Raw genomic sequence first — 17,813 nt, forward strand, 5'->3', positions numbered from 1 at the left:
TTTTTTGTCCTTCATATTCAGTAGAGCTAAGGAATTATTCTGAAAGGCTTTCCTTTAGTCATAAGTTTTGCAAAGGAGTAAGTAATAACATGCCCATATTGTATAAGAAAATTGGTATTACGTGGACTTTGCTTTGCCATTGGAGCTTACCTCAGAAAACCTTCGAATTTAAAGGGAATAATGAAATCACACGCTGGCAGCAGTTGGTATGAGCACAAACATTTAACTGGCTTCAAAGAGTTTTCCTTTTTCCTGGAAGTGTAGAAGTAATACTTGTGTTATTAGGATGGGTATTAGTGTTTTTTGCAGATAGCTGTTAGAACTCCATTGCAAGTATATTTTGGAGACTGAAGGAACATATGCTATCTTATGAAAACCAGCGTTCAGAACTGTGCATACTGAATTCCGTACCAAGGAAACATAGTGTATAAAACCAAAACTGGACTTCATGACATGTTTTGTTTAAATTTAGCCTAATCTGCCTTTGAGAAGATTAAGAGGCTTAAGTCATTTTAATGACTTAATGCTTACGTACATCTTTTTAACTACTTCACTGAAACATCTTAAATCTTTCAGCTTGATTAAAGTTTTGCTTTTCAATGTCCTGACTGCAGTATCTGGCCATAGCTTAAATGTATAGTATTTGAACACTCAGGAACTTGATGACCTTACCTGCTGATGGTAAACATTCCAAACACTGTTGCCTTTAATTTCTTCAAAATTTATACTTGCGCTTAATAGCTGTACCTACTGAGTAGAGTAAAATCTACAGTCTTTGTTCTCTGAGAGCTTTTTTTTAAAGAAGCAAGTTTAGCATCACTGGTTTGAAAAGGTGACATCTGCCCCTCATGTATTTTTGATATTTATTCCACCTTCCACAGTTTTCTTTGTTACATCTTTCCTTGATCTGTTTTAACTGGTTTCTTTAATCATTTTTATATGGGTTTTTCTGTTTCCTCACCACAGAAAAATGAATGAGAAATCGAAAGAACTCTTATATTTTTTTATGTAAAATCAAAAGCATCCAACAGAAGGGACTAGAGAATAAAAACCAGAAGAAAATGGAACTTAAATGAACAGATATTAAGCCAGTGGTAATTGCAGGGTGGGTGAGTTGTGGTATACTTAATAAGCAGTTCAGATTGAAAATTTATGCCAAGTAAGAAACTATAAGAGCATTTGTAATGCAAATTTATAGTTATAAGTTATAGTTCCTAAGATACCACACATACTTCAAATGACCTGCTTTAGGAATTTTCAATTACAGAGCTCAGGCAGACATATCAGTAAAAAAATATTAGTCACTGCAGGATTTGCTTCACCTTAGCCAGACCATTGTCACTGAGATACATGAACATGCTCTTCTGATCTCCTGGATTGGAAGGCAAAAAGAGCTGCTGCTGACCTGCCCTTGGAGCACACTTCACTGCACTTCTAGGTAAACTTCACCTGCTTCAAGTCTTAACACTTCTTTCTATCTGACTTGCTTTATTTTCTAGTAGGGAAGGAAAGTATATATGGGCAGCAGTGTCTGCATCATAAAAATGATAATTTCTAGTGAAACAATGCCATATGCAGCTGGTTCTTTCATTGGTGCTTCTCTGTCAGGAATTTCTATGAAGGCTACAGAATAGTCACTCCTTTGTGATCCTTAACACAAATACCTGCAAAAGACAGAGGAAGTAAGACTAGTGTTTATATTTAAATAGATGTTTTGTTTTTTTTACTTGAGTAGCATACAGAAGGAGGAAATTCAGTCAGTGGCTGGACTCGAAAGCAGAAACCAACACACCCATAACATGTAACACCTGTAGTACTATCTCTATACTTCTTGCTTCTTTATGCTGAAGGAATGTAAAACACAAGAGAGGAAAGCAAACGAAGGCATTGTAAGAGCCATTTCATATCTGCAGCGAGGTGTGAAAAGAGTAATCAATTTTCATTGCAGCACTAGCACCTGGAGCATAGCTCTAGGTAGACAAACATTTCAAGGAGTACCCACCCTTGAAGTGAATACTCTTTATTTCAGAGTATGTGCCTTTCTTCTTTTTTAATAGTTTAGCTAAGGTGATTTCTAAAGCTAACTTTAAAATATTTTTTGTTCCAGGTAAGTGTCTAAACAGACAATACTCAGCTCCTGAACAAACCCATTTGCTATGCAAATGACTATGTAAGATCAGGACATTAATCCATGGATGTAATACTCATCATGATTCACAACTAAACATATGAGGGATATGCTTACTGCCCATTGATGGATCATGTTGCTTTCCTTTAGCTGCTGCCTCTTTATATTGCTGACATTTCTAAAACAGGATTACATTTAAACTTTTACGTAGTAAAATAGTTAAGCAACTGCATTCTTAATTTGTTGCCTGTGATGAGGCATCAGCAGTGACAAAACCTGTTCACTACCTTTACCTTGTTAGTGGAACAACAAACATCTTTAGGGGTTGAAGAACCTCATCCAATTACTGCAGCATCCTTTTGACTAAGTTTTTTTGTGGCACTGGTAACTTTTTTTTTATAATCAATACAGAACATGAAAGCTCAGCAGCAGGAAACTGTATTAAGGATGACAATGCTAATGCAAGATGTCTTTTTACAGTAGAAGTACTTCTGTATTTGCCCCTCCATGCTGGGTCTTACAACTGGGATTTTGGAGCTTGGAAATTTCTAGAAAATTTCAAGTTCTCTCCTACAATTGGGAATCTCAGAGTTTCTCCTGCATGCTAATAAAGTATGATAGAATACTCTAGGGGAGCTGCAAAATACAGTCAGAGCCAAGGAAACATTAGTCACAAGGCCCAACCTACTTAACCTTCTTAATGGCTAACTTGGAAAAAACCCAAATGTGTATTCATGTTAATTTGGAGGATGAGTAAAGCTTCAGGAAATGATCCAAAGTAACTAAAACAGCTGAACAAGTCTCCTGTTTATCTGAATCATGATAGCAATTCAGTGTTTGTAGTACAAATGCTGATACAGAGCTGGTATGTTCATGTGTCTTGTACTTTGAATTCTTAAGGAAGGAACAGTATCAGGTGCTTGTTAGACACAGGTGGTTGTGTGTGACATCACCACCAGCTGGCTGAACTGCAGCAGAGGAAATCAATGTGTGAAACCTCCATTGTTTCATTCAAAGAAATCTGTGGAGTTACTGGGAAGGAAAGAATAGTGAGATGGAGAGTCCCTGAGGCATTAAATACATTAGTTAACAATTCGTTAAATGGAGGAACAAGAAGTGACACGATAGTGCTTGAACAGCAAACTCTTCAAACTATAATTCCATGACCTTTAGCAATAACATTTAGCAGCTAATATTTTTAAAAACATAAAACTACACGGCTGATTTGGTAATTTATTAAAATCTTGTAAATAAGACAGTCTTATATAGTCTACTTCACTGCTGCAGGCAAAGTACTCAGAAACAATTATTCTGTCCTAACCCAAAACGAACTGACCACCACAAGACTGGATGATTTAGAGGTTTTAATTAAATTCTGTCTTTGGTTATGGTTTAACAGTATGAGTACTCTTCGCAGCTACACCAGCTTGTGGAGTTTGCACTCTTACACTGCAGTGCCTTGCTCCTCATAGTTGTGTTGATACAGTTATTTGTGAATCAGATCAGGTGAGTTTGCATAATTTTATGGGGTTTTACCCCTATAAAATAACACAAGCTCATTTTAATTTGGACCCATCTGATTCAATTTACAGCAAAGCTGCTTTATAACTAGGTGAGAGAACAGCAGTTTGGGGGGTGGGGGGGGGGAAAGGGGTTGCAGAAAAAGGGCAGAAGAATCAGAATTTCTATCCTGCATTTACTCAGCCAAGTTCCCCAAGTCGTTGTGTCCCTGGTAACAGGGCAATGCAAGTTTCCTCCTCATCCGCAGCTACGCACATGATCAAAGCACTGTCTCTCCTGGAAGAACTGTCATCAGTGTCAACAGTTGGAGCAATAAAAAGAATGCACAACTCCACCCTGAATAGAAATCAGGAATGACAGCTTGTGCTCCAGCAAAGGCAGAGCCTTGTTTCCTTCCTCTGGGACAGCACACTGCTTTCTCGAGTTTATACTGTCACTTAATTAATTGGGACAAATGGACAAACAAATAGGGAACTGGGAGAACCACTGGATGACTATATCCTAATGCTCAGTACTAGCAGGAAGAATACTTTTACTTATAAAGGATAAAATTGGTAGTGGCTCATCAGATTATATTATTGGTTGTCATCAAATGAAAATATGCTTAATTATTATGACCTTCTAAAGGCTTGTAAGGGAATGGTTTTTAATTGATGTGACCTTTAACTTTTATGTCCATATCATGACAGTACCTTCAGTGATCTGCTGGGAGAGACAATAGAGATTTCTTCAGAGCTAATGAAGTGTGTTTGGTAGAAAATGATAATGGGGATTATGTGGGTGGTAGAACTAAGAGCTGTATACTGAATGAATCCCATCTGTGGTGACTGCTGCCTACACAGATTTTTTTCTGCAGTATTAGTTGTAGTCTTCATTTCTTGTTTTAACCTGTTGTGTTTAGCATGCTTTTGATAATATTAAGAATTGTTGCAATTAAGGGGGAATTCTTTAGGTATGAAGTAGAAACTGTTGTGAGGTATTTCATATGGAATGCTATGTAAACAAGCAAACTGGCAACAACTAAACTGAAAAGAAGCAGAGTATTATGGGAGGAAAATGGAGGGATTAATAAAGTGGACTAGAATGTGAACAGGCATTTGATAGAGGACCAAGAATACAGGGACCTACCTCCCTTTTGGGGCAGGTCTAACCAAAAGCATTTCACTTTTATAATTAACTCTATTGTTTATTTTGTACATATATATATGTCTCAAGCTATGCTTTTTTCAGCACTATTATTGACTCCATACTCATGATGCTTCAGGTATACCTTTTAATTTAGTGCAGTTGTACAGAGAAATAGTCTTGCTTAAATTCTCTTAAACCTGACATTACAATTCTCTCCTTATACCCCTGATGTTGTATTCCACATATCACATACAGCTTGAAAAGAAAATTCATCTGGTCTCAGTTAGGATCTCTAGACACTTCTTTAAAATAATTAGCTAAAATTTAAATTCTGCATTTCTTTTCAGTAAGCTAAGAATTTGAGTCATACCATTTTTAACAAAGGACCTGACTCTTGGTTTAAGTAAACACCAAGACATAATACTGTTCAGCATACTTTGATTTAAGTAATTCTTTTGGAGTAATGCAACTAGAAAAGGAATCTTGCAGAAAATATTTTTACTTTACTTTCAAATTATGTATTCTTTTTAATGGTAACTATCACACCTCTTTTTAAATTAAGGCTAGTACATTAAATATATACTCACACCTTTCTAGAAGGAAGAAAGGCAGAAGGCAAGAAAAAGAATTTCCCATAGGAAAATGGAAGAAATAGAAAAAAGATTACAGGGCCTTGTACCTTTCTACAGAATAGAAATACTGGTTTTGAATTTGAGACATAAACAGTAGACAAACTTTAAAGTAGTATCTAATCATCCCCCAGCAAGTAGGTTATTATTGGGTGTACTCCTCGATGATGAACACACTCCTTTCCAGCCTTCTAAATATTCTCAGGTTCAGCTGCATATTATGGTATCTTTGAATAAGCCAACCTAAAATAGATTGGAAACACATACCAGTGATATGTTTTCTTCTGTCACTATTTCAGGAGCTTTTCACTGAATATTTTCAGTAAGGTTCCATCAATGCCCTACACAATTCATCTGCTTCTACTGTTGACATTCTTCTCTTTATGCAGCTAAGGACTGTAGTAAACCTTGTTGTACCATCACAGTAGTTAAAAAAATTATTCAGAAATGTATTTCTGGAAGATTACGAAACAGGGCACTTGGAAACAGAATCAACTTGTCTTGTTAATGTTCTCTGGACTAGAATATTGTTGCTTTAAGTGGAAAAGGAATATTTACAGAAACAGAAGGGATGAACTTTAAGCATCAATAAGGCACAAACCCATTATTTTCAGAGCATGCAAAAATCATAACTGAAAATGTTAGATTACATCTGCTGGTCAGATTACCTGAGTGCAGATGTTCTTCTTTTAAAATGCACTACTAAAATAGTGTTTATGACTGAAAAATTCAGATTCACAATAAATTGTATATACCTGTATAGAAGACAGCCATGCTCTGACAATTTTTGGTAATCAAAAAGCTCAAAAAGTGGTAATTTAAGGTGGTGTTTATATATATATATACACACACACATACATATCTATATGTGTATCTCTGTCTATATAGATATATATGTGAGAGAGAGTGCAAAAATGTAAAAATGTTTCCATAGAGATGCATGTTAAATCAGAACCTCTTGCACATCTGCAATGGTGTTTTATTTAACAGATTTAATACTTTTAGTCTCTTGAGAGTAGACTTACCTTGTGTATGCTAATCTGTAAAATTTATCATAAGCACATACACAAAAAAAGGTAAAGAATGTTTTTTCCAGTAGTGTGATCTTAATAATGTAGTTGTTTAAATACTAGGTAGAAACAGGTAAGGGGTTTTTTTTATACACATTTCATTGGGTTTATAATTTTTTTCCCTTACTCCACATAAGCATTCTTCTGCTCAGAGGCATGTTTTCCTCTCTAAGCCTCCTTTGCACATCACTTTGTCAGTAATTGCTAGAAAATACCTTTCAGTACATCCCAGACTTCAGAACTGAGCAGAGGACTTTCCCAATCTGCCCTTCCAAGCTGAAGTCCTTCAAATTCACCCATGACCAGCTTCAAGAGCAGGAAGCAGGAGCTTCATTACATGATACCCCCCTTCATGTTAGTTATTACTAGATCTGTTTACCTCAAGAAAGGTAACTAAGAAAAGGACAAATTCTAGTAGGAGATGCACATTTCAAATTAGGAATTACTGGATTTGAATATTGCAGTAATACAAATATGATATGAAAACAAACCTGCATCTGATACAGCAGTAAACATAAGAAAAGAAAGGAGGTTGGTTTCAATTATATTAAATAAGCAGTTGGCCATCTAAAACAAAGGAATTATGTGGTTAATAGAAAAGTTGAAGACTAAAAACCCCAAATTTTTACAGCATGAGAGAAAAACTGATCATGTATCACAGAATTCTGCATTAGCCTTTTAGCTGAAAGAAAAAGTATTTGAAATCCCTTCACACAGAAAGTGTAAAAAACACTTAAGTATTTTCTTAAGTATAAAAAACACTTAAGTCATGGAAGAGATACGTGAGAACAATTTTAGTCTTACAGTAACAAATTAAAAAGCTGGGCTCAACCTTAAAACATGGCCCATCATTTTCCTCTCACATTAACCAAGTGGTACACCCAAAACACAGTAGCACATAAATGAAGGAGGAGTAAAGAGTGAAGGATTGACTGTCCCTAATTAATGTTTCAACTAATGACCCATCATCTGGCTCATCTCAGATACTTGCACTCATCATGGGCATCTTGAAAATGTCAAGAAAAAGGATTTTTATAAAGAAACATCTTGAGAGCTCAAATGGCTATAAAGCCTAAAAGTACAAGCAGAGAGAAATCTCCTAGGACATTGAAGTTTTTGTTTTCTCCACCTCTTTGCATATGGTTCATGGCTTCCTTGTTACAAATTAGAGAGGAGTAGGACAAGATTTTCCATCTATAAAGATGGTGACATGTCATGTTACAGGACTGTGTCTTCTGTAGCTACAATATAAACCAATACCTTTTAGTGCAATAATTTTATGAGAGTGGACAGCAACACAGTCTCAATGAGACCACGGCATTTTCCACAAAGTACGTGCTTTTGCATCACATGTATTGGATTAAGTATACAATTTCTGTTATTGTTTAAAGAAATTACCTCTAATCCATCAAATGCAGGGCTGGAACACATGACATACCAGACACCCAAATCCCTGGAAGTGCACACAGCTATGCTACACACACATAATGCTTCACTCCTGCTTTAATTGTTACACTTCTCAGAATGATGCACCGAGTGCTGGGCTAGGGAAACTTCAGATCATGAGTCACCTAGTCCAGCATACATTACTTTGGAATATTACAAGGCAGTGATGAAAAAGTATCTTTCTCCTGTTCACGTGTCTTAAATACTGTATACCAAACAGACATCAAAGTGTTTCCTTTAGGTTATTATTTGTAGTTTATTTATCTCTGAACAGGTTTGGTGGGGTTTGAAATGCCTTGGCTGTATGTGAAATCAAGCATGGTAGCATATGACTATTGTTCAGTAGGAACACTTTATTGCTGCAGCCTTAGGAAGTCAGCATGATTCTGGAATGAAAGGCTACTTAAGGCCACAGTAACAAATTAATATATCTTTCCTTTACATACATACTCTTACTTTACACTGTATTTCAGTAAAGATTTTAGGCTCCTGTAGTGAAACTCCCCATGAAACATTCAGTCTTTTTGTTTGTATCATCTGTTACACAGCACTGCACTGTAGCCACCCCATGAACTGCCTGGCAAGTTAGAAGTACTTCTGTCATTCAGCTTCTTAAATTGCCTACCTACTCAGAGTGAGTTCCTCCTGCATTATAGCAAATGTAAAATACAATTTTTGAAAGGAGAGTTGTATTCTGTAATAAAGTAATACACTTACTCATTTAGCAAAGAGACATAATTTTCTTTAAATACATGCAAAAACCCCTAGTGCTCCTACCCATACTCACTTTTAGAGGTTTTATTCTGCCAGTTACGAGGGAACCCATCTGAACTGTAGCCATCCAAAAGTCTCCCCAATCAGAGCTAGTCATCCAGGCTCCATCCTAAATCAATACAGAGATAGGCACCTTCAAAGACCAAGAGATTTAGATAGTGGGATGAGTACCTCGATGTGAATGAGTTACCTGCAGAACTGCCTCTCTCCCCTCCCCGTCCCGATTTATCTGTAGGAGCAGCCTCAGTGAGTGATTGAAATGACACACCTAACTCCTACCTTAGTAAAGTTGGATCAGATGGATCCCACCCTAAATGTTTGACCTCTGACACTGTTGCTGGCTATAAATAGCAGTATCTGTTATTTAAAATAATACCACATGCAAAGAAAAAAGTGTTACATTAATTCAAAATTACTTTCCTGTGACACCTCCAAAGCGTGAAAACATTTTCCTATGCTCTGGAAAAGCATCTTAACAAATGAATGCAAAACTGGAGAACACTTGGATCTCAAAAGGCAGGAAAGCTCATTTTCCTCCTTTTGTCTATGCAGAGAAAAGAAGTAGGAGAGATTCAGACTTTAGTTTTTAAAATTTAAAGAAATCTACATTTGAAAATCCTGCTACTAGATACTTAGAAAACACAAGTAGCATTCAGAATTTCTGCAGGAGTGCTCCTGAAATTTTTATTAGTCTGCCACCTTTATCTTTGGGAATCTCTGCTTGTCCTAAGAAAAATAATGATCAAGTAAGAGGCCTGGCAATTTATTAACATAAGTTAAAACCCCCTTTTCCAATAAACCTAGGTTAAATACACACCATGTTTTGGTCATTTTTTTCTATGTACCCATAAGTGCCAAATATTTTAGCAAAACACTGAATGACAGTTTATGCATTTCAATCAAATTTCAGTTTCTAGGTAAATAGGACTTCTGCACATCTCAAAAACTCACCATACCATAACCAATAAGCAGTAATTCTTCATTTTTTTATGTATTATGTGTTCAAAAAATAGGTGTTAAGCTACAGAGGTTTCAATTTGTAAAGTTAAATAGAATTGCTGAGGTTTTTTTAAGAACCAAGAGGAGAATAAAAGATACTTGTATAACATGTTTTAATATTTAAACCAACAAATAAGTACAAACCATTTCCTTTAGAAAGAGGTCGACAAAATTAGAACATCTTTAACAAAGGAAGTGGATTTGGAAGCAAATAAATTGGGTTTAGTACCTCTGGTTTTATCTGCTTCCATAACCAAATTCTCTTCCCTTATCTTCTCAGGCATTCCCCAAATCCTGACTGCTTTCATGCAACCTCAGTTAACCAAAAAAGGCAACTGAGTTGTAGATATCACTGGCCCCTTGGGCCAAGCACCATAATTTCTACGAAACTGGACCAGTCTTTTTATATGGAAATGCATGGACAATGGGGGGAAAAAATTCCATTATTATAAGTGACCATTTTTCTGCTCACAGTAAACAGATTTCTGGTTATAAGTTGGAATCAGAAAATTTATAAAGGCTGCTGTGTCTCTTGACTGCTAAGAGAGTGGTTCCCAAAAAGATTTTTCTGTGTGAGAAGTGTTAAATAACTTCCCATGCTGCAGGTAGAATTTTAAGTATTATACTTGGTAAATATTGGTTAATATTTTTTTCTTTCTGCATTTCTATCAAAAAATTAAGATGGAAAGAATGGAGACAAGTGATGTTTTCAAGGGAAGAAGAAACAGGAGTAGGAGCAGACTTGCATATAAAGTACTTACTCTACCTTTTGAAGACATTTCCTCCTAGCCCTCAGTATCCAGTCTGTCTGGTTGCTGCACTGGCTGAACCTTCATCTGCCAAAAGCAACACAATGACAAACTTTTATACTACAGGCCATTATTCCAACAGAGGAGTTGCAGGGAGGAGTGTCTGCATCCCCAGCAATTGTCTATATCAAATTCTCCCACTTTTCATTTTGTAGGTATTCCTGCTGTTGCGGTGGAAAAGTAATAGTGGGATAATATTTACAGTATTTTATTTTTTATTATTATTCATTGAATGCAGGGAAATGTCAGCTATCAAGTATACCTGGAAAAAAAATTATAGACCATTGTTTAAGAATTGCTGGCAATGAAAATTAACCTAGTCAATGAGAAAGACTAATTTTCATAGAACAAATGTGACAAAAGGTGCACAAATCTTGATGTTAGAATTTTAGAATTTCTAATTTTAAAATTAGAATTACTCTAAGTAGTGAGAAGACAAGTAAATTTCTATTCACTCCTATTATTTTGTTGATTAAAATTCAGTATAAATTTGATGAAGATAAATCACTCCCCCTTTTTTTTTAAGCTAGATGACTATGAGCATTTTAGAGCCTGTTGTATTCAAGCCAGCTTAGTTGCAGGGTTAATATTCTTCTGAGTAGATCTTGGAGTTCTGTATGGGGTTTGAGTAACCTATTTCCAGAGCTCCGTGTGTGTGGTGGAATCACAGTCTACAAGAACCTGAGGATATTAGTGTGATTGCCAGCAAGTAGCACTCCCACTGGTACTTGCAAAATAACGTTAAACTGGCAAAGTACTGTCTTGTGATGCTAATAGCTATATTTTCCTTGTAGGACTATTTTAGTAAAAGAGGCAGAGGCTTTGACCTGTCAAAAAGCTGACACCAGAGCCTGCAAATGCACTGAGAAGGATACAATCTTAAGTTTGTATATATAAAGATAATGGACACAATTATCTGTTAGAGAATCTTACATGAATAGGTTATGATTACCATACAGGCTCATACATTGAGATTGTTATGCTATTACCACTTACCCTCAAAGACTTACACAAACGTTATCTAAGCTCCTCAAAAACTTGCCAAGTTAACTTTTTTTTCCGCTCCTAGCTGAGATCTGTCACGGTGTTCTGCAAATAAAGTAACAAAGACTGGAAACCAGCCATTTTTCAGAAACTGTTGGAGCACTGGGTAGGTCCATGTATGCTGTAGATTAGGATTTAAGACTCACAGCAATATGAAATTTGTCTACATCGCATGTGTTGCAGTACTAACATATGGTGATGTTTTGACTTCTAGATGAGCTTGGCTTCTTCCAAGCTGTTAAGCTTCATTTTGCTGTTGTAACTCTACAGAAAGAGAGACTAGAAAATGAAGGAAACTGAACCTTACTTTCAAACACGAGACCAGATCTCATGAGTCTGACATCAGGACAATACTTTCCCTCCTGCTGCTAAGCAGAGTTTTGCACATCAGACATTTCACCAGGAAGGGACGGTGGAAGGAAGGTGACGCTAGGCATGACGCTATCCAAGGTGTGTTTCCGACCAGGACAAGCTGTCGGGAAGCGACCTCAGCTCCGAGGCACGGAAGACCACCGACCTCCGCGTTACCGCCCATCTCCCCCCGCACGCCCAGCGGGCCGCGGGCAGCCTCAGCGCTGGGGCCGGGCCGGGCGGAGCCGCCCCGCATTCCCCGCATTCCGGGGGGAGAGAGCGCCCGGGGCCGCTGCCCCTTCCTCCACCGCCCGGGCCCGGGAGCGATGGGCCGCGGGCAGCCCGCCCAGAGGAGGCGGCGCCCGCCGGGGCCCGGCCCGGGGGCAGGGCGGCAGAGCGCCGGGAGGCGGAGGCCGGGCGGGGGAGAACCGGCGTGGCAAGCCACTCGCTCGGCACGGCGGTGCGGGAGCGAGAGGGTCCCGGCGGGGACGGGAGGCGGGCGCGGGTGCCGGTCCCGGTCCCGCATTCCCGGCCCGGCCCCGCGGTCACGTGCGGGCCCGCAGCGCCTCCCCGCGCGGCCCCGCCCCGGCAAGGAGGCGGTGGCGGGGGTTAACCCGTGGCGGGGCGGCGCGGGCGGAGCGGAGCCGAGCAGGGCAGAGCAGAGCAGAGCAGGAAGCGCCCGGGGAGGGAGGCGGGAGAGGCGGCCGCGCTCCGGAGGAGGAGGAAGGGGGTTGGGAGCCCGGCCGCCGTCGCCGCCTTCGCCTCTTCCTTCCGCCCGCTGCGCGGAGCGAGGCGCGCGGGAGGCACCTGTCACAGCCGCCAGGGCGAGCGCGGCGTCCTCCGCGGCGAGAGGCGGCGGCGGCGGCGGGAGAGGCCCGGCACAGCTCAGCGGGCCCGGCGCGGAGAAGGCTGCAGAGATGATGCCGGTGAGTGAGAACGAGGAGAGTTCGCGTCGTCGCTCCCCGGCCTGGCGCCGCGCTGCCGGGCGCTGGGACGCCTCGCCGTTTCCTGCGGGGCTGCCGGCGGCGAATGGAGTGCGCGGCGCCGCCGTCATCCCCGGGCCAGCCGGGACAGAGGGCTGCGGGGCTGCGGAGACGTCGGCGGGCTCCGCGCCGGGGGTGGGGCCGCGGGTCCCCGCCGTCCCCGGCTGTGGGGGGGCACGACCTGCCCCAGCCCCTCCACCCGCGGGGGCTGCACCGGCCGTGACAGGTCGGGGGCCGCGTCCCCCGGGCTGCGGCGGAGCGGCTCCTCACGCACCCCGGCGGGGAGCGCGGGGGTCGCCTCCGGGTCGCTGCCGGCCGCCGAGGCCCGCCGTGAGGCGTGGGGGGTGCGTTGTGTTTGGGTGAGTGGGTGTGCGGGCGGTGTGTCTGTTTGTTCCGGTGTTTTCCACCCAAATCCCGATCCCTCGCCGCCCGGGTGTGGGGAAGGGCTGAAGCGTCCCGGGGCAGGCGGCTCCGGCCCTCCTGCCGGGGTCAAGCGAGCGCAGGCTGCAGCACCGTGTCAGCGTGGCTCCCTCCTCGGTTCCTGTCACCGCTTTTGTGAAGCCGTCGCTTATTTACCGAAGACAAACCCTTTCATTTTCCTGCAAACAACCTTGATTGTCTTGTGTGACAGAATCCCTGTCCGTTTCCTGCCCCTCGCTTCCCTCCCTTGTCGCTGTGGGGTGATGCAGTGGTCAGAAGAGAGTTGTTCCTGATGACTGTTCGTTTTATGACAAGATCCTCTGGGACGGAGTAATAAGCAATCATATTCCTTTTGTTGATTTCTTTCAAACTCTATTAGATCTCAAATGTGGCTTTATGAGATACTCCAATATAAGGGACTATCTCCCATCTTTTTTCTAATTCTAGTAGAAATTAGCTTTTTATTTACACTTCCTCTGCAGTGTTTGCAGCCGAAGCACTGCAGCAGAATGTTTCTCTGTCAGAACATTAAAGACATCTTTTACAAGATTTTATTGCTCTAAATTTGTTTCGTGACTGAGAGCAGAAAATAAATAAATCAAACTGGGTGTAAAATTCCAGATTGAAGAGTACACGTAGTGTTTAAAAGCCAGGTATTATGACAAGATTTTTAACTTTATGTGCACTTTAACTTCCAGCTGCTGAGTGCCAAAATACTGTATTGGTATGGATGAGAATGGCAGTGCACTGGGCGTGTTAGAAACCAGCAACAAAGTTCATGGAGTTAGGCTTGTGCCATGAACTTATGGATGCTAGCATGTAGAAACAAAAACAAGGTGACAGCTTCATTTTCCATCCCAGCTTGGGTTATGCTTTACATTCATGAAATTCCTATTGAAAACCCAGCGTGCCAGTGACATGCTAAGTCAGAACAAATGTATTTGCTTCCCATTACTAACCCATGTGTGGGTTTCAGGTTAACATCATAACTTTGGTAGTACAGGGATTGACTTCTTCGAAAGTTTCTTTTTACCTATTTGAGTGTTTCTGCTAGTGTCTTGTGTTACCTTCTTGCTTGTTCAGATGTGGTGGTTGTTTATATTTATTGGAAGGTGGTTGAAGATTCAGACTTTTTTCTGTGTTTTTGAAACACACTTCAAAGCATTTTTAACTGACGGATGAATTTTAATAAAAACAAATTACCTTGCTACAGGGGTAGTTGTGTTGCAGATTAGAGCTTACTGAGTCCAAGTCCTAAAATAATAAATATTTCATTTTTCTAAAGCTGTTTTAGAAGCTGTTATGGACAGTCTATCAGTCAGGAATCTGTATATTTAAATAAATATGTGTATTTAAATGGACTCGTGACAGTGCCTTCAGTCTTCCATTTTTTCATCCCAGCTAGACTACAAGGGTGAAAAAACCCAACTCTATTTACTGGACTCATCAATATATAATATCCAAATAATGTGAACATATGGCTGTAGAACCGGACCAAGTCTTTTCGGTTTTTACTCTTTTTTTTTTGTATTCCGAGAATGGAAAAGTTAGTGATCTAACTTTTTATCTTAGAGAATTCCTTGACTTCATATTCATGGAAGCTTTTTTTTTCCCCTAAACCTGTTGGAATTTTGTTTGTGGGTATTATGGGCTTTAAGTTTTTTTATATAATTAGCAAAAGCATAAACTAGCAAGAGGAGAGATTTTAATAACTGCTAGACTTAGCTACTTTTTACAACAGTTCACCACCATAGTTTTGCCTCGACAAATTAAAACTAAATGTTAAACTTTTGTAGTTTCTTAAGATTCACATTTATTAGACTTGCAGTAATTGATTGGGGTCACTTTTGCATTGGTATTTTTTTTTGGCATTTGTACAACCATTTTTAAGAGTGAAGTAGTATCTGAAGTCCCTGTTTTTTCTGTTTTGGTGTCTGTTGTGATTTTTTTTCCTCCCCTCACATGTGGAACAGTAGATCTTCTCAGAGGTTTTTATCAATTACAATTTCTTTTGTGAGTGGGATACTTCCCACTCTGTTCTTCACCATCCTTTTCTTAGAAGGATTTTATTCATTATCTTTTTTCATATTGCTTATTCTGGTTCTGAAAAATACAGAATAACTGTTCTTGGTCCTGAACACAGTTGGGCTTGAAGAAGAATTAATGATTTAGACTACAGTTTTCTCACCTGGGTTTTTTTTCCCTTTGCTTTGCTGACGAGATATATCAATTGTAAAGCCTTTCATTGTCTTCGGGAGATAAGGACTATGTGTATGATGAGCTTATGATGCTACACTGAATATCACCTCTGCTAAGTATTCCTATAAGTATGCCTTGATTAGAGGGATATTTTTTCACTGAAAAGTAAAGGTTAGTCTTTCTTGCATTCTTGGAATAAAGCATGCAAACATAGAACTATGTGGTATCCCTTCAAAGAGGAAATCTTTTGGGTTAAAACAACCACAGTTATATTTATTTGCAAAATTATTGTGGATAAAGCTCCTTTTTCAGCCACAAAATCTATAACCTCATTGGAGGAACCTAGTAAAGTATATTTTTGTCTATTTGCCCCAGTAGAGAGACTTCTTTGTGGTACTGTAGAGTTTGTGTTTGAAAGTGTGTTGGAAACTTTTCCTTAAATAATGCAATTACTGTTTTTTTTTTTTCCTTGCATGACAGTTCCAGAATTACCTCTTTTGTCAAGTATTAGTGTTTTTCTTGGGCACAAGAGTGTGCACAAGAAAAAACTCACTTATGAGGAGCATGGTTTTCCCACTTATAAAGAGATCCAGTGCAATAAGAAACTGATAGGTTGGAGAAGCGTGTAACACTTTCCTTTTTTTCTGCCTTAATTTTGGGTATAATTCTTTCCCAGCATGTGAGGTAACACCACACTAAAGAGCTGTGTAGAGTTCGTATACCGTCAGTAACGTGATGAGACAGGTGATGGTGGGTGCTGTGTGAGAAATTGTGATGGATTGAATCTTTCAGGAGGAAGAGTTGGTATTGCGTGTTCACCTAGCAGAGCTTTTCTGGTTTTGCCTTTAACTCGTGAATATCAGTCAGGTTGCAGCTGTCATTGACATTTTTGAAAGCATCTGGGAGGAACCTTACGAGACTTCGTGTGAGGCTCAGAGTTGCTGGACACGTCCGTGTGTAGGATCAGGTAGTTGTGATGGTTGTTTTCACAGAAGGGAGAGTGAAAAGTTTGGAGTGTTTAGTGGGTTTATTTTTTTTTGTAGTTAATTCTGTGGGACACTGCAAGTCTTCTCTGAAGATGCCCATAACTATTGCATATTTTATGTTAGACTAGAGAATTTATATGGAAACTCCTGACCTATGAAGAGGAATACTATGACTGATAAAATACAAAGCAAAGGTGGATATCTGCAGGAGTTATTTTTAAATTAAGCTGGTGAATTAAGAAAAAGTGGGGGGTTTGGTGGACTTCATGTTGTTTGGTTGGGTGGTTGGATTTTTTTTCATTTGTTTTAAAATGAGTATGCACTTGTCCCGTTTTCGGACTAAAACATTTCCCAAAAAGTCCAAAGTGGGCGTTGTTTATTATACTGCTTATAATTTAAAACCAAAATATTCTTAAATCAGTGTCCCCTGTTCTCTTTCCATAGGAAGGTTGCTGCTGATATAATTAAATATTGTAGATGAAGATGTGTCACTTTAACACACTTAAATCAATATTATGAATTTTCATTATATTAATATGAGCAATTTTCAGTGATGAGATAAAACATATTGTGATTAATTCAGAACTGTATAGTTCTCAGCAATACTGATATCCTTGTTTTCTGAATAAATCTGAACTGACTGTAGAGAATAATTTGCATGTTTATCAGCCATTATTAATGGAGTTATTTATTGCAACAAAGCTTAAAGGCCATTTCATGTTTTTTTGGATCATGTCACTATTTTTTTAGGTTGACAGAATATGGCCTGTTCTGTGGTAAAAATAAGCTCATCAGCTTCACCATGTCAACAAATGTACTATACACATGCTAGTCTGATAATAGAATATTTAAATATATTTATTAGATATGTCTATTGAAATGTATGAGAATTTTGAAGGAAAGGATGCTCTCTCATATGTTAACATAGATGAGTTTGTTGTCCACTGCATACTTCAAAGAAAATAACTATTTGTTTGACAACAAAATTCCATTCCACTGGACTGATTTTTCTAACAAAGCCAAATTTCATATGAAATACATTATTTTTAAAAAACTTGCTTATTCACATATTTATATTTAGATGCATACAGCTGTGGAGCAGCCCCCATTTTGCCAAGAGTTGTCCATAGACAGAAAAAAGGCAGTGTTTTTTTTGTAAAGAATTTGACGTCTAATGCTTGGTATTAAAATCAGTGCTCATGTAAAATTTTTTTGGGGGCGGTATGATAATTTTTTTTTGTCTTTGTAAACCATAGGCATCTTTAAAAATAAAAAATCTTTGCTGAGATTTGAAGAAGGAAACAAATTATTGCCTATTTCAGGGGG

General features: G+C 39.4%; 1 protein-coding gene and 1 long non-coding RNA gene across 6 annotated transcripts in view; one reads left to right on the plus strand and one right to left on the minus strand.

Moving 5' to 3' along the window:
- Positions 1-1,321: 1,321 nt before the first annotated feature.
- On the minus strand, positions 1,322-12,100 carry LOC137475224 (uncharacterized). 2 transcript variants are annotated; one of them, XR_010999758.1, is made up of 4 exons: positions 11,501-12,100; positions 10,462-10,531; positions 8,710-8,805; positions 1,322-1,664 (listed from the first exon to the last, which is right to left on the minus strand). It is a non-coding gene; the product is annotated as an uncharacterized lncRNA (long non-coding RNA). The 2 variants fall into 2 exon arrangements; XR_010999759.1 differs by having other exon boundaries at positions 8,710-8,829.
- Positions 12,101-12,210: 110 nt separating this feature from the next.
- The window catches only part of PPP1R13B (protein phosphatase 1 regulatory subunit 13B), a 69,214-nt gene continuing 63,611 nt past the window's right edge, over positions 12,211-17,813 (plus strand). For all 4 annotated transcript variants that reach the window (XM_068192294.1, XM_068192298.1, XM_068192297.1 and 1 more), the window contains exon 1: positions 12,211-12,825. In XM_068192294.1, coding sequence (XP_068048395.1) covers positions 12,226-12,825 — 600 coding nt within the window. In that variant the 5' untranslated portion in view covers positions 12,211-12,225. The remainder of the gene's footprint in view (positions 12,826-17,813) is intronic.

The sequence above is a fragment of the Anomalospiza imberbis genome, chromosome 6 (assembly GCF_031753505.1).
Source record: "Anomalospiza imberbis isolate Cuckoo-Finch-1a 21T00152 chromosome 6, ASM3175350v1, whole genome shotgun sequence".
NCBI lineage: Eukaryota > Metazoa > Chordata > Aves > Passeriformes > Viduidae > Anomalospiza > Anomalospiza imberbis.